This window comes from Pristis pectinata, chromosome 8 (genome assembly GCF_009764475.1).
Source record: "Pristis pectinata isolate sPriPec2 chromosome 8, sPriPec2.1.pri, whole genome shotgun sequence".
NCBI classification, from domain to species: domain Eukaryota; kingdom Metazoa; phylum Chordata; class Chondrichthyes; order Rhinopristiformes; family Pristidae; genus Pristis; species Pristis pectinata.
This window is the reverse complement of record NC_067412.1, coordinates 11,152,356-11,167,765: the sequence shown is the minus strand read 5'-3', so window position 1 is coordinate 11,167,765 and position 15,410 is coordinate 11,152,356. Positions and strand designations below refer to the sequence as shown.

The 15,410-nt window shown below is 42.0% G+C and overlaps 1 protein-coding gene across 1 annotated transcript in view; it reads right to left on the bottom strand.

Annotated features, from left to right (window-relative positions):
• LOC127573842 (general transcription factor 3C polypeptide 1) overlaps positions 1–15,410 on the bottom strand; it is a 57,676-nt gene extending 42,266 nt beyond the window's left edge. Inside the window, exons 1-10 of the mRNA XM_052022364.1 lie at positions 15,096–15,410; positions 13,491–13,700; positions 11,166–11,342; positions 10,938–11,081; positions 9,723–9,819; positions 8,578–8,701; positions 7,233–7,385; positions 6,098–6,213; positions 4,215–4,659; positions 434–651 (exon numbers count right to left, since the gene is read on the bottom strand). Coding sequence (XP_051878324.1) covers positions 434–651; positions 4,215–4,659; positions 6,098–6,213; positions 7,233–7,385; positions 8,578–8,701; positions 9,723–9,819; positions 10,938–11,081; positions 11,166–11,342; positions 13,491–13,700; positions 15,096–15,316 — 1,905 coding nt within the window. The 5' untranslated portion in view covers positions 15,317–15,410. The remainder of the gene's footprint in view (positions 1–433; positions 652–4,214; positions 4,660–6,097; positions 6,214–7,232; positions 7,386–8,577; positions 8,702–9,722; positions 9,820–10,937; positions 11,082–11,165; positions 11,343–13,490; positions 13,701–15,095) is intronic.

The window sequence follows — 15,410 nt, the reverse complement described above, 5'->3', positions numbered from 1 at the left end:
AAAATATAACTGGTAAAATATAAGATATAACCAACCGCATAAAACAAAGGAGAACGTACCTACGTGGCTCCTGTCTCACACCAAACTGATTGATTCTAAAACCTTCAGTTGTAACAAATAACTAGGCATATAAACTGGTCTTGCAGTTTAGGTTTTCTAAACATAACTGGATTGCAAGCCAAATGCATTTTTTAGTTAAGTATACATTTCTGGTTAGAAAATATCTTACTTTTAAGAACTTCAGCAAATTTACATTATGTTACACAATCGGGCAATTTCTACTGATGGAACAAGTAAGCAGCAAGCAGGTGACACTGTTCCTTTTGCAAGCTGGTATCACTCTATTACTACGCTAGTATAAATTTGATCTGTGAAATTACATTAAGCAGCAAAATACTAATGAAGTCTAAAGTTTGTAAAATGACCTTCATACCTTTGCTTTTTCAATCTTTACCTCTTCGATTAAAACATCCTCATCACTTTGATCATTTTCAGACTGTATAGAAGAGTTAAGACTTGGACTCTGCTGGGCAGGATTTATCTGAACATCTATTTGTTGCGATTGTTTGGATAATACTTCTGCATTCTCGCCTGTATGCTGGGGATGGCCAATCCTAACAGCTGCTTTTCGTAAACTAGATAATTTCTTACCTGTATAAAACACAAATGAAATGAAAAGTATTTACATCTTTGCACAGAGAATGAAAATGTCCGTTTGGTTGAGCTTTTCCCAAAGAGTGAGGAATGGCTCAAACTATCAACAGTGACTGGAGCAATTACATTTTTCACCCAACATGAAATATGACATTACAAATGTGTTCTTTTTCAATATCTGCAAATGAACAGAATGAAGATCATTCATTATGACTTTGCCATCAAACAGTACCAGTATACAATCTTCATGCACTCTGCTGCCCATCACGTTCAACTCATTAATGCAGAAAAAAAACAGCTGACACAAAGAACACAAACTAATGAATTCTAATGGATTGGAGAACATGTCTTATGAGGATAGGTTGAGTGAGCTAGGGCTTTTCTCTTTGGAGAGGAGGATGAGCGGTGACTTGATAGAGGTGCACAAGATGATGAGGCATAGATCAAACGGACAGTCAGAGACTTTTCCCAGGGCGACAATGGCTAACACGAGGGGACATAATTTTAAGGTGACTAGAGGAAGGTATAAGGGGAATGTCAGGGGTAAGTTTTTTTACACAGAGAGTGGTGGGTGTGTGGACCGCACTGCCTGCAGAGGTTGTGGGGGCAGATACATTAGGGATATTTAAGAGACTCTTAGATAGACACACGAATGATAGAAAAATAGGGGGCTATGTGGGAGGGAAGGGTTAGATAGATCTTAAAGAGCAGGATAAAATGTTGGCACAACATTGTGGGCCGAAGGACCTGTACTGTGCTGTAGTGTTCTATGTTCTAATCTGATCAACCTGTGGGGACTGGAATGTAGAGGGCAAGTTTGGTTGTGAAGGTTGATCTAAATGGGAAACCTTATTTTTGGTGGGTCTGATGCACTCAGAAATCTTTGGCAAGATTTTCCAAACTAGCTGGTCCAAAACACAATGTCTTTGCCCAAAAAGGGTTACTGAATCTCTCTGTTGGATGACACCAAATTTGGTAAAGGGTAAATAGCTTCAGCACTATTTGGAAACAATTATGTAGAGACTTGTTCCTTTAGCTTCAACATCCCACTCCAGATGTCCAGGAAAGGTTCCTCTGTTTAACTGGATAAAATCATGCCTTTAACAACACCATGCATAAATTCTCACTTAGCCTTTCACTTTTGCCCAAGCAGCAACATGCTTCCTGCTTCCTGCTTGACTTTCAACATAGCTCCAAGCAACAGGTCAAGTCTGTACGTGGAGACCAAGCACTAATATATAAGAAATTCATTTGGGTCTAAGGCCAGAATTGCGATGAAAAAAGGGATATTAGTTTAAGTTACAAAGTAATAATTTTGTAGATATGAATATAAATTACATTGTACCATTGACTATCAATTATCAAGTCAAACCTTGCTCATTTAGACATTGATTTGGCAATGACAGTAGAGAATTTTTCACTATGTTCCCGTGGCATTTTTACAACAAAGCAACAAGACATTTTGATTAAGTATATCCGACAATGACTTTATGCAAAATAAATAAACCAAAAAGCCAAGGTTGACAAGTTCAATATAAAGTTACTGGGGAAAAAATATCCTCTGCAAGGTTCTCTAGTTCTCACATATACCCCTTGGCACTATTACGATATATTTCACGGTCCTTAACTGTGAATGGTAAACCTTCTTAAGAACGTGGCTACGGTACACCAGGCAGTAGTGAACAACTTTTTTTTGTGTGGGGAAGGCCAAATTGACAGTCCGGATCAGCTGAGGGTTACTTACATGAAAATGGTTAACTTGAACCACAGATCATCAGATACTTATATTTAATAGATATCGTTTTTATGGTTTGGTAATGGTCTGAACAAGACGATGGCTCCTTTAAAGAGAGGAACGACTTGGTATTTTAAGCATAGCGAGATTCTGTACGTCAGGGGTTTTGAGTTTATATTCACTGCCTTATAAATCAAAGTTTTACTTATGAAAATAATACAAATTTACCAACAAGTACTGACACAAAAACAAAATTTCACTACAAGTTGCAAATTGCAGCTAATATATTATTCTCTCAGCTTCCTGAAGATTAAAATGAAATGAAGTGCCATTGATTCAAATAAACCCAATAAGCTAAGTGCAAATGTGGGATCCAAGCGTGGGTCCAAGGACTGATTTAACTCCATCCCAGCCCCACGTCCCTTCCTTCTCGAGGCGACGCCTACATTTCTGAGAAAACAACCAACACTTAAATAGGAAGAACTCACAAGAGACTACAGATGTGGAGCAACAAACAATCTGGAGGAACTCAGTGGGTTGAGCAGTGTCTGTGTGTGTGGTGGGGGGGGAGGGTGTGTGAAAAGGAGGGAAAGGTCCTGCACTTAGACTAGGAATGCTGAATAAATATCCCTGCTGCGCATCAGTGGCTTAAGGTCTGTTGCAAGTGCCCTGGTGAGTGGGTAAAGAGGCCTGAGGACCCCAAGGTGAATTCCAGTGGCTGGGGGCAGGGGTGGAGGAGGACTAGGTACAATTCTAACGATAGACTCATACATATCCCTCAAGCACAATGTCATCCTATCACCTGGAATAAATACTCAAAACAAAAGAGCTCCAAGTCCTCCCACTTAATAACAGACAGCATTCTCCCTTGGTCTATCCACATCCAGAGGATCTTGAGATTATCTGCTTACCGTCTCCTATTAATAGTTATTTTAGCAAAAGATCGAGTCTTCCTGTTCTAGGTCCACACTTAGGTCAACATGCCGCAATAGGATAGGTTTGTGGAGATCAAAGGAAATGGTGCCAGGGTTGGAAAGTGGTGTTGTGGTAAAAGATCAACTGTGGTCTTATTAAATGATGGGGCAGGCATGAAGGGTGAAATGACCTTCAATTTCTTGTATCATTAAGTTAACCCAAACAACTTCCAAAGGGAGGACAGAATTGGCTGCATGGTGTGACAATTTAGGGTTCTGGGTACTTACATAGCCCATGCAGTAAAATGTGCAGCAACTACCCAGTCCTTGCTGCACACTGGAGGCTACCACAAGGGCCAGGAAGAAACATCTAGCAGGCTAGACATGAATGCATGTTGTACACCCCAGGCAGTGGAGGAGCAGAATAGGCTGAAAGACTCAGAAGCAGCAAGAGCAGAATATAGTTGTCCAGGAAGAGCAGCCAGAATAAGCTTTCAGAGTTAGGACCAGAATAGGCATGTCGTACATCCAGCGTGAGACTTGGGTGATGCTAAAATAAGGGGCGGAAGCACAGAGGATCTCCTACTCAAGTTTGGACAACTACCATCTCTTTTAGGACAAATAATTAAAGGAATTAAATTATGGTGTTTCCATCATCATCTAATTTTTGGCACCTTTGAGAAAAATGTGTTGGCTGGTGCTCAACCTTAATGAGGTCTAATTTTGACTGATTACAGCGTTGCACAGACCTATCTGGGATAAGAAATTATTTAGCAAATCAGCAGACCAACACTCACAACTAGTAGCAACACTACTAATCAAAAGATTCTTACATAGTTTTGGAAACAGAAATCCAAACAGATAATTCACACTTTAAGTGTAAAATACAATAAATACATTTTTCCACTGACCTTTGCCCAATTTGGATTTGAGGCCTTTTTTCAATTTTAGTTTCCTTAGTAATGTACTTTGAAATAATTTTTTTCCTTTGTTCATTTTGTGCGAGCCTGCACATACTTTTTCTTTGCTCTCCAAATTAGAAGATTGTTTACTTTGAACGGTGGTTGCTGGTAACTCTGAAGAAACCTTTTGATCATGATTTGACTTTGACGAGCCCCCTGATGACCCGCTTGCCACACTTTTGCACACATCTTCAGTTAAGTTCTTCGAGGAGGGTAGCACTTGCTGAGGAACAAGTTGCGATGCATCAGCATCAAGCGGCAGGAGGTTCGTTGTGGCCAGCCGCTCGTTTCTAGCCTTCTCCTTTTCAAATTGCTTGCTCAGCTCACTCTGCTCCACGAATGTCTTAGCTACATATTTAGTTGTGCGCTGACGACCTTCGTCTTCCATGAAGCCCTGTTACAAAGAAAAGTTACAGTTGAAACACTGTAATGCAGAAAGGTCACTTTTACTTATAAGCATTGATAAGGTTTCAAGGAACGGAGGGGACGATGGCCTCTATTTCTGCTCTGCGGAGCAAATTCCAGATGATTCCGAGTATGCTTGAATTCTACTCCACTTACTGCAGCTCTTTAAATTCCAGTGGACTCTATTCACAACAATAAATTTGTGTACGCCATGGGGTTGAGGCTGGACAGGGGGTATTCAGCCATTGCAATCTTGACAGACTTACTGGACCCATCACATGTCCCAATAAAGCTTTCTTAAAAAAAAGGCTACAATTTGTTTTTACTGCACTAGAATGGTCAGCAACAGCTTGGGGAGATACTGGCTTTATAAGGGGAAAACTTTTCAGGACAAAAGTTTCTTTGATCCAAAGGGACTTGAGAACCCTGAGGCAGAGCAGCTCTTCTACCTAGCAGACTAATTGGAATGGGAGCTTGGGAGGTATCCACACTACAATGCTTTTTCATTGATTATGCAAATATCCATATTCCAGTGATTTAAGACGAGTCATCATGTTCAGGCTGGGATTCTGGATCAACACACTTACACTGGCAAAATGGGTGTATTATAACTTAAAGATACAAGATGGACTTTCCCTGCAGAGCATGAGTAAAGCCTTCCGACGTTTCTCCAGCTAGGAACATCCTATTAATTCATGATTTGTTCTTCGGGTTAATACAGAACTCAGCGGAAAGTCTTTTGAAGTTCTGAATAACAATGCCAATTACAGTATTTTTCCTATCATGTTATTTTAAGGTGTATAAGGATTGCAATCTCAAAGTTTATATGTAGAATTAACCCCACGTTTATCCTCCACACTGCAGTTATCCATTATTTTTACTGAGCCACTGCTTTTTGCATTGGACCTGTGACTTAATAGCTATTAGCTCAGCTGTGAATTAATTAACAAGTTGGGTCACGCCAAGAAGTCCGACTGACTGCTCTCTTAACAACCTGTAATATGGCAGCCTACCTAACACAATAACCAGACTACAATGCTGATTAAAAAAAAATCAACTCAGTCTCAATCTTCCCTCAGCAAAACCACAACCAACTTTACTCTGGAGAGACTTTGCTATACCTACTGCTGAGTGACTATATTCATTTCATCAAATCAAATCATGGAATGTGATCCATCAGCAAAACACCATCAGCAATTTCAAAAGCTATATATGTAATCATTTGGCTACTTTTGATTCACACCATTCCATCAAATTGTGACAGCGAATGAAAAGAAGGAAACAAAATAGTGAAGTGAATGAGGTGCTTTAAAAAGTCAATTCCAAACATGCAATTCATGCACGGTGATTCCATACTTCAGTACTCAGTGCTGTGGTATCGTGTTCAGATTTGCACTTATAATGACTCTGCAGGTACATTTCTTTACCGTAATGACTTTGTATCTTTCCAGGAGGCGACACAGCATCCGGCCTTCAAGTTTCCCAACATTCAGTGCCAATCTGATCTCGGTCTGTGAAATCCCTTTGGTGCCTCTTCTCTCAACTAGAAATGCCAAGAATCAGATGTTTAAAGTTTCCTTCTTGAACATGATTATGCCTTATGATTCTTTGTAATGCTACAGCAGCTACACTTCAAAAGTATTTCAGTGGTAATGAGATGTTTTTGGGAGGTCTAGGAAGATTGAGAGGTGATAGACAAAAGTGAAAGATTTTTCTTTCACTTCCTTTCTGAGATAACCAATAAAGAAAGGTCATCCTTTCTACAACACCAACTAGAGGCACACCATATTACTTTGCAACATAGGAGCTGGCATTTTGGCCCATTGAGTCCATGCTGACTCACAGAGCAATCCTATTCTCCAACTAATTTTTCCTGCAACCTATACTCCCCACATTCCCATCAGCTCCCCAACCCCCCAGATTCTACTACTCACCTGCACACTAGAGACAATTTACACTGGCCAACTGACCCACCAATCCGCATGTCTTTGGGATGTGGGAGAAAACCGGAGCACCTAAGGAATATCCACACAGCCACATGGTGAACGTGCATACTCCACATGGACACCACTGGCGGTCAGGATCGAATCTGGGTCACAGGAGCTGCAAGGCAGCAGCTCGACTCACCAGTAAGCCACCTTATGTTTGGAAAATTCTTTTAAAATTCTGATCAGTAACACCGACTGTGGTGGCCTTTTCCTATCATGTCATTTTAAGGTGTAAGCTAAGGATCATCAATTCAGATCTCAAGTTTATACCTAAATTATCCCCACTCTATCCATTACATTGTGGCAACCTCTGTTCTTACTGAGCCTGATCTTCTTACATCAGAACAGCAACGCCTAACTTACCTTTACCTATACTACCTCTGAAGTGACTCATTAGGTAAAGAGAGGTTCCTTTTGCTTACCAACTAATGCATATTATCACTAATAAATGGAGGATTCAAGAACAATTTCAGTATTTTTTATTACATTCTATGTGGCACAGATGTCAAACACGCTTCATATGACAGGAACTTGGCGCATTATCACTAGAGCAGAACACCGAATGGAGACTTACTTAGTTCATAAGCCTGAGTAAGCATGTCTCGTTCATACACGACATCCATTGTTTCCACTCCCTTATTTTCCTCTTCATCAATGTCATCGTCATCATCTATTTTTTTCCCATATTGCTTTATTAACTTCAGGCAGCGAACAATAATCTCAGTTCCTGCAAAGAGCAATGGTCATTTTACCACTGGAGAGGCAACACTTAATTACCTTCTGCACCAGAATTATAACTTCCTTTTCATATGTATCAAAATAAAATTTTAATGGGAACTCATTGGGTTTTCAAAATTCAACTATCACAGAAGTTACAAATTATCCCATGATGTTTATCCATATTGCTTTACACATTTGTCTCCCGGAACAAGCCTCAGAATAAAGGGACACGTCTTTAGAACTGAGATGAGGAGGAATTTCTTCAGCCAGTGGGTGGTGAATCCGTGGAATTCATTGCCACAGAGGGCGGTGGAGGCCAAATCATTCGGTTTATTTAAAGCAGAGATTGACAGGTTCTTAATTGGTAAAGGGGCTCAGGGTTACGGGGAGAAGGCAGGTGAATGGGGTTGAAAATAAAATCAGCCATAATTGAATGGCAGAGCAGACTCCATGGGCCGAATGGCCTAATTCTCCTCCTATCTTATGGTCTATAACAAATTCAAGCTGGCATCTGCTGCTTTCCATGGGAAAATACTCAATGTTTCTACCAACCTGTGTGCACAAGTAGTACTTCTTAATTTCTTGCCTGAACATCTGACTTTAATTATCACAGGGAAAATTACTTTTAAAATAAGAGCAATAACTAAAATAATTTCATCTAGGGTTCTGTACACTTAATAGTGATGAAATGCTGAAATATGCTCTGGTCATGAAGTTTGCAACTTGGAGAATTTACAGGCAGACCTTTACCATGCGTCTGCTGTCTATGCCTATCATGAAGGTTTAGGAGGTGCTATTCCAACACAATTCTTTTACAGATAGTCCAGGAAATCAATGCAATTCAAAAGCCTCGAGAGCATGTGGAACCAAATCAGAACCCTACGCTTAAATTCACTGAATTTCACATGAACTTGGAGCAAATTCAGATCCGCACAGATGTCCAACTACAATGCAACCGTAGCCTAACACTGTTCAGGTCTCACAGCTCTTTACAAGTTGGAGTATTAACTGATGAAGGATCTCCACCCGAAACGTCGACTGTTTATTTCCCTCCATAGATGCTTCCTGACCTGCTAAGTTCCTCCAGCATTTTATGTGTTGCTGTTGGAGTATTAACTAATAGTTTCCAAACTAATATTTGCCATGCACTTTGGAAAAGCAAGATTGCAGTTCTGAAAGCTAAATTGTGTCTAGATTACCTTTTTTTGTCATACAAGGTCCTCCCTCAGGGTGCAGCTCTTTAAGGGGAACAGAAATCACTTTGGCTATACCAGCTGTCACCATATACTGATAAAGTTTTTTGAAAGTTCTCTCACAAAGACCCTAGGTAGAAACAAAATAATTAACTGTTAAATCGAATATTACCTTTGTACACAAATCACTGCAAGTTAACTTCGAGGTACAGCAAGTAATTAGTAAGAACTTAAAAGCAATTTTAATTAAAGATGCAAATGCTTTTGCCCTTTTAAATCAAGATTGGCAATCGGGTTTAAGGCTGTCGTAAAGGTAAAGGGCCAGATATGAAGTATTATCTAGCCCCTTGCCATAGCAAGTTGCAGAACATCTCTAAACTTGTTGACAATTAAAAGGTGCAGCGAGAAGTCAGATTTTGGCTCTTCCATCCTGCAATGCATCAGCTTGAGGGTCTAGTATGCACTGTTGCACACACTGCAGCTAGCTGGCAGCTTTCTATGAACTGATCGATAACCATCAGAGCTAACCTCCCCAGAGTTGATAAACTTCAAAGTTATTCCGCAGAACACTATGATTATCTGCACTTCAAAAGGGTGGTGATATCAATCAGAACATTAACCACAGTGCAACTAGTCATAATACAAGGAGTTCTCAAAGAACGGCCTCAAGGATTGATCAGATTGAATGGTTTCTCTTCCCACCATTCTATATTTTCCTATACACTGAAAACTATACTGTTGGAAAAGAATTAAAAGGTCCAATTCCTCCTCGTTATCCAATAAGATCCCAATCAGGCTATATAACATTACCACCTGCCCCAATGACCCAGGGTGTAACAGCTGTTGATGGTCAACAAAGGAGCTCTCAAATGGATAGTATAGCTCCTTCCTTAAACATTGTGTGTGCAGTACAAGAGGCTGCACACAAAATGTGTAAGGAAGGAGCTTCTCATCAGACGACATAATGATGTGCAAACATGGGTGTTGACAACAGAAACAGAAAAAGATGCATCATATCCTCCAAATCAAGGAAAATTTTCAGCATGCAGCTCAGTACAGAAAGCTAGTTAATGAAAACAAAAGATAAATCATCAGGTTTGTGAGCACTCCAGTACCTCACACTACATTTACTCCATGATGGAGACACTCACCAGCTCATCCCTAAGGGTTAACATGACTTCCAGCTGATTGGGCCGATTCACAAGGATATTGGAGATTTTTTCCATTAAGATGTCATACTTGCTTCTCCTACGGGTTAGGTACAATAGTGAGCCAGTTTAACAACGAATATTTATCAGTGCCCATCATGGAAAGGCTACTATTTTTAAAACACAAATCTGAGAGCACTGTTAAATTTATACTCATACACAACAATGAAGGCAACCTTAATATAACATAGACAGATTCCCATCACACCAGTGTAAACTTAAAACATCAGTTTTCCTTTCATACTCAAAACTTTTCTAGCTGGCGTGAAAGAGTAATGATTGCAAACTAAAAGTTGACACCCAAATTCAAGAAGCATGGACTGCTTATGCGAATAATGAGCACCTGATTGAGTAAATTAAACAAGACCTGAATGTTGGCCAGAGGTACAAGCAGTGCAAAATGCAGGAGGCCAAGTCAAACAAAGTAACCATACATTATTCCCATAAATTTTGCTCCGTTGTCTAGAGCAGAGTAAAGATGATGCAGAAATGCAACCAAAAGAGAAAGGACAGCAAATCCTAGCTGCAGCAAGCTTCAATAAGAGTTGATTCAGGTAGTTTGTTCTGAGAACATCAGTAATTAGTCAGGTTGAATTGCTTCTCTAAATGCTTTATTGTGGAATGCCTTGAAGGTAGTGGTGAGGGTGGGGGTGACAGGCTTGGCTATACCACTCCCCCCTCACTGCAGTGTCCAAACAAACAGATCTACATTACTTTCAAGTTAAGTAACACCTCGGTTTTAAAATTCTCACTCATTTTTATACGTACATCTCCATCGAGAATAGGGAAGGATCCCCAACAGCCCTAAAACTCGCTGAACTATCTGCATTCCTCTACTGCTGACCCCATGATAACCCCCAAATTTAATTGCTCCACTGCCAGCAGCTGTGATTTCAATTATCCATGCCTTAAGGCCTGAATTCATTCATTAAACTTCTCCACTTCTCTTTGAGACAATTGTTAAAATCTACTTCCTTGACCAAACTTTTGGTTGTTGGTCCACGTGCCTCCTCATCTGTTTCACCATCTATTTTTGCTCTCGATAATGTTCTTACAAAGTGCTTTGGGATACTTCTGCTACACCAAAAGTGCTATATGCTTGGAAGCAGCTGTTACTGAATGAAATAGAATAATAACTTTCAAAGTTAAGTCTTTTACCTATCAACGTGAAAGCGTTTGAGCAGTAGCAGAATGGAATACTGCTGGTTTCCATTGGGCTGACGAATAACATGGGACTGTAGAGTAATCAGGCAGTTTCTGTCAAGAACTCTTCTGTGATAATGCATTTTACGGGCATCAATCCTACAACAAAAAATATTGTTCTTAGAAGAAAGATACAAGTTGCATGAAATGAATTCAATCTCTTTTAATGCAAAATATCCTTACTTGAAGGCTCCACTGTGAAGATCCCTCTGCAGTTCTCCCTGCCACCTTGCTCTACCCAACCTCTCTAATATACAGTAGGAATAGTCAGGCAGACTTAACTCTGGATCACTTTCCCACCCAATTAGAGTTCGATGACGTATCATTTGTGAGGCAACCATGACCAGCTTTTCTCCCCACCTACAGAGAAAAATCAAAAGCATTAATCCCTAGTGAATGTCCACACAGTATACGTATATCCTTTGGTACAAGGTTTGAGGCACACATCTAATGTAACCAAAGCACTGCATCACAACCTAGAATCTTTTCCCCAAGTACAGAATAATTGTACTGTTTCATTAGCATTGCCCTTCCCCATCCAATACCATGCTGCAGCACCTCAGTGACGGGTATAGTGCATATAGTCCCCTTGATTACTCATTTCATGGGACTGAGTTTGCTGGGACCTACCCAAGTCTATCAGGCCATGGGCCATCAGCTTTAACAATGGCTTCTTCACATCCCCAGAGAAATTCCAGGCTGTTGTATTCAACCCCTAGCCAAGGCAACATCATCCTTTATATGCCAGAAAAGGGAACTAATACAGAACTAAATTGTTTATAGCCTCTGCGATGATACTTCAACTTCTTTTCACCTTTGTAACCTGGCCTATCTTCATCACTACCTCATCTCATTTCCAATTTCTTAATGCAGATGACAGAGACCTCCCCCTCCAAATCCAACGATTCACCACCCTTTGTAAACTTCAACTCATCTAAGGTTTTATTGCCTGTATAATAAAATATCTGCACCAAGTTCTGCTCACCCACCAGTGGCTCCTGACCTGCCAGTACTTCAAGGTTAAAAGTCTGCTCCATGTGCATAAGTTCTGCTCACCTCCTACCATGCATGCTTTATTTTTAATTCCTTTTCAGGATCCACACCGCACTGGAAGGGCTAGCGTTTATTGCCCATCCTTTACGTCCTTGAGCAGTTGGTGCTGAACCACTGCAGTCCTCTCTGCTGAAAGTACTCTTACAGTGCTATTGGAAAGGAAGTTCCAGGATTGAGACCCAGCAAAGTATTTCCTAGTCTGGATGGTGTGCAACTTAGAAGAGAACCTGCAGGTGGTGGTGTTGCCATGCATCTGCCACTCTGGTCCTCTTTGGTGCTAGAGGTTGCAAGTTTGGGAGGCACTGTCAGAGTTTGCTCGGCAAGTAACTGCAGTACATTCTGCACCTTGCAGCCACTGTTCGTGGTTGGAGGGAATTAAGGTTAGGGTGCCGGATGGGGTGCCATCAAGCAAGCACCTTTGTCCTGGATGGCATCGAGCTTCTTGAGGTGTTGGAACTGCACTTATTCAGGCAAGTGGATAGAGTGTCCTGTCACACTCCTGACTCGTAGATGTTGGAAAGGTCTTGGGGTGTCAGGATGACCAGCCTCTGACTCGCTCTTCTGGGACGGTATGTGTGTATGGCTGGTCCAGTTGTGTTTCTAGTCAATGGTGACACCCTAAGACATTGAGATTGAACTCAGCAGGGGTAATGCTGTGACCAAGTGGCTCCAGTGGGAAATGTAGGTACAGCAAGCATTTAAGAAAGCATTGGTATATTGTCCTGCACAGCAAGAGGATTTGAGTACGGGTGCAAGGATGTCTTGCTACATTCAGAAAGAGCATTAGTGAAACCACACTTAGAGTACTGTGTGCAGTTTTGGCCTCCTTACTTAAGAAAGGATTTTAATGATCAGTCTAGAACTGTGTTACATGAAGAAATCCAACCGAAACTTAAAAGATTCTGACGCAGCTACACAGACTGGGTATGGGGAGGATGTTTCTCCCTTCAAGGTTTCAGTCTAAGGTTACAGGGCAAGAGATTTCTTCACTCAGTGGGTGGTGAACCTGTGTATTCACTAACACTAAAGATTGCAGAGACCAATTTGCTGTAAGTTTTCAGGAGAAGGCAGTTAATTTTCTACACACAAAAGACATCACGGAATGTGTGGAGACAGTGACAGTTTGGTATTTAGATAGATGATCAAAGGCAAGGAAAGTTCAAAGGGTGAAATGGCCCACTCCTGCTCCTGGTTTCTATATTCCTATGAACGTCGAGGGTTCGACTCTCTCTTGGAAACGGTCACTGCCTGGCACTTTTGTGATACAAATTTTCTATTACCTTCTGTCGTCAAAAGAAAATGACCTTTGTCAAAAATGTAGTTTTAAAAAAAAGTTATTTTCTTTAACTTTATTTGGCTGTAAGAAACATAGATGGTCAGAATACAAGCATCTTAAAGTGGCGAATCAAAGTAAATTCAATATCTTGAACCCTTCAATAATATTTCATGAATGACCTTTCTATGGCTTCATCCAACGTACAGCATGGTTCATACTGCTGAGTCCTTATTTGTGCTGTTAAATTCTTTCGCTTGTTAAAATGCTGACAGGAACCTTGAATTCCATCCTTGTTATCAGAAATGATGCAAACAGGATAGATATCATCTCGGGGGGTGGGATCCCTTCGGGTCTCTTGAATTCCTGTCTCTGGATCAATTTCTTCATATCTTCCAGAAACAAAAGATAAAAAGGTTAACTCAAAGTTTAACATTCAAAGCACTACTCAAAGCATTTAGAATGGTGTTCTTTATTAGTGACTATTACAACTGAATAAAAGCTATTTTGTTTTTAATTTTTCACAAAAAATGTACTTCCAATATCCAAATTCAGTGTAGAAAATTCAAGTTGTTAAAGTTTTCAACTTTCTCTTCATAGTCATGCTTTAAAAAACCCAGACAGAACAGCTAAGGAACTAAACAACATAAATGCACATAATCCTTGTATGTTTGCTCTTTTACATCACTCCTTCAGTTTTAACACTGCTTTTTAAACAATTTCATTTGGCACTCTGATCCATTTTCTTTCAGTTTTTGGTTATTTTTCACATGAACAAATATTTCATTATGTTGAATTAAACTAGGATTTTGCAACAGTCTTCACTACAAAAATATCTGTAAATAAGCAATTGGAAGAAACTCAGAACTATTTACAATCAGTAGCGAAGTGATCCTTAGCAAAATATTAGCGTTCCAAACTGACAAGTTTTTGGGTCTTGGTGGACTTCAACCTAGGATCTTAAAACAAGTAGCTTGTGCGATAATTAACGAATTGATATGAATTTTCTACAGTTCCCCAGGTTCAGGGAAAGTTCCATTAGATTGGAAAATACCAAACATAACCTATTCAAAAAGTAGAGACAGAAAGCAGGAAACTACAGACAGTTAGCTTAATACGTCATTGGGAAAATATCAGAACCAACACATGTTGCAGCAGGGCAATCCCTCCCTCTCCCCATCCTTCCCCCCTCAATCCCTCCCTCTCCCCTCCCTTCCCCCCTCAATCCCTCCCTCTCCCCTCCCTTCCCCCCTCAATCCCTCCCTCTCCCCTCCCCCCTCAATCCCTCCCTCTCCCCTCCCCCCTCAATCCCTCCCTCTCCCCTCCCTTCCCCCCTCAATCCCTCCCTCTCCCCTCCCTTCCCCCCTCAATCCCTCCCTCTCCCCTCCCTTCCCCCTCAATCCCTCCCTCTCCCCTCCCTTCCCCCCTCTCCCCTCAATCCCTCCCTCCCCTCCCTTCCCCCTCAATCCCTCCCTCTCCCCTCCCCCCTCAATCCCTCCCTCTCCCCTCCCCCCTCAATCCCTCCCTCTCCCCTCCCTTCCCCCTCAATCCCCCCCTCTCCCCTCCCTTCCCCCCTCAATCCCCCCCTCTCCCCTCCCTTCCCCCCTCAATCCCCCCCTCTCCCCTCCCTTCCCCCCTCAATCCCCCCCTCTCCCCTCCCTTCCCCCTCAATCCCCCCTCTCCCCTCCCTTCCCCCTCAATCCCCCCCTCTCCCCTCCCTTCCCCCCTCAATCCCCCCCTCCCCCCTCCCGTCCCCCCCCCACCCCCCCCCCCCCCCCCCCCGGTACCTGTCATAAAACACCAGCGGCGGCCTCCGTTCGGGCAGCTCGTAGAACTCGACCTCGGGGTTGCTGACCAGGGCCTCCCACAGGAACTGCCGGGTGGCCGGGTCGAGCTGCAGCGGGAAGGTGGGGATGCGGCTGTCCAGGCGGAACCACAGGGTGGAGAGGGTGATGCCGTCCAGCCCCTCCAGTGCCACCTCTTCCAGCAGCGCACTCACCGGGTCCATGGCGACACCGCCCGCCCGGCGCCCGGCGCCCGTCTACGGCAAGCGGCGGCAGAACGCGTTGCTGCAGCACTCACCTCGAAACCAGCGTCCACAC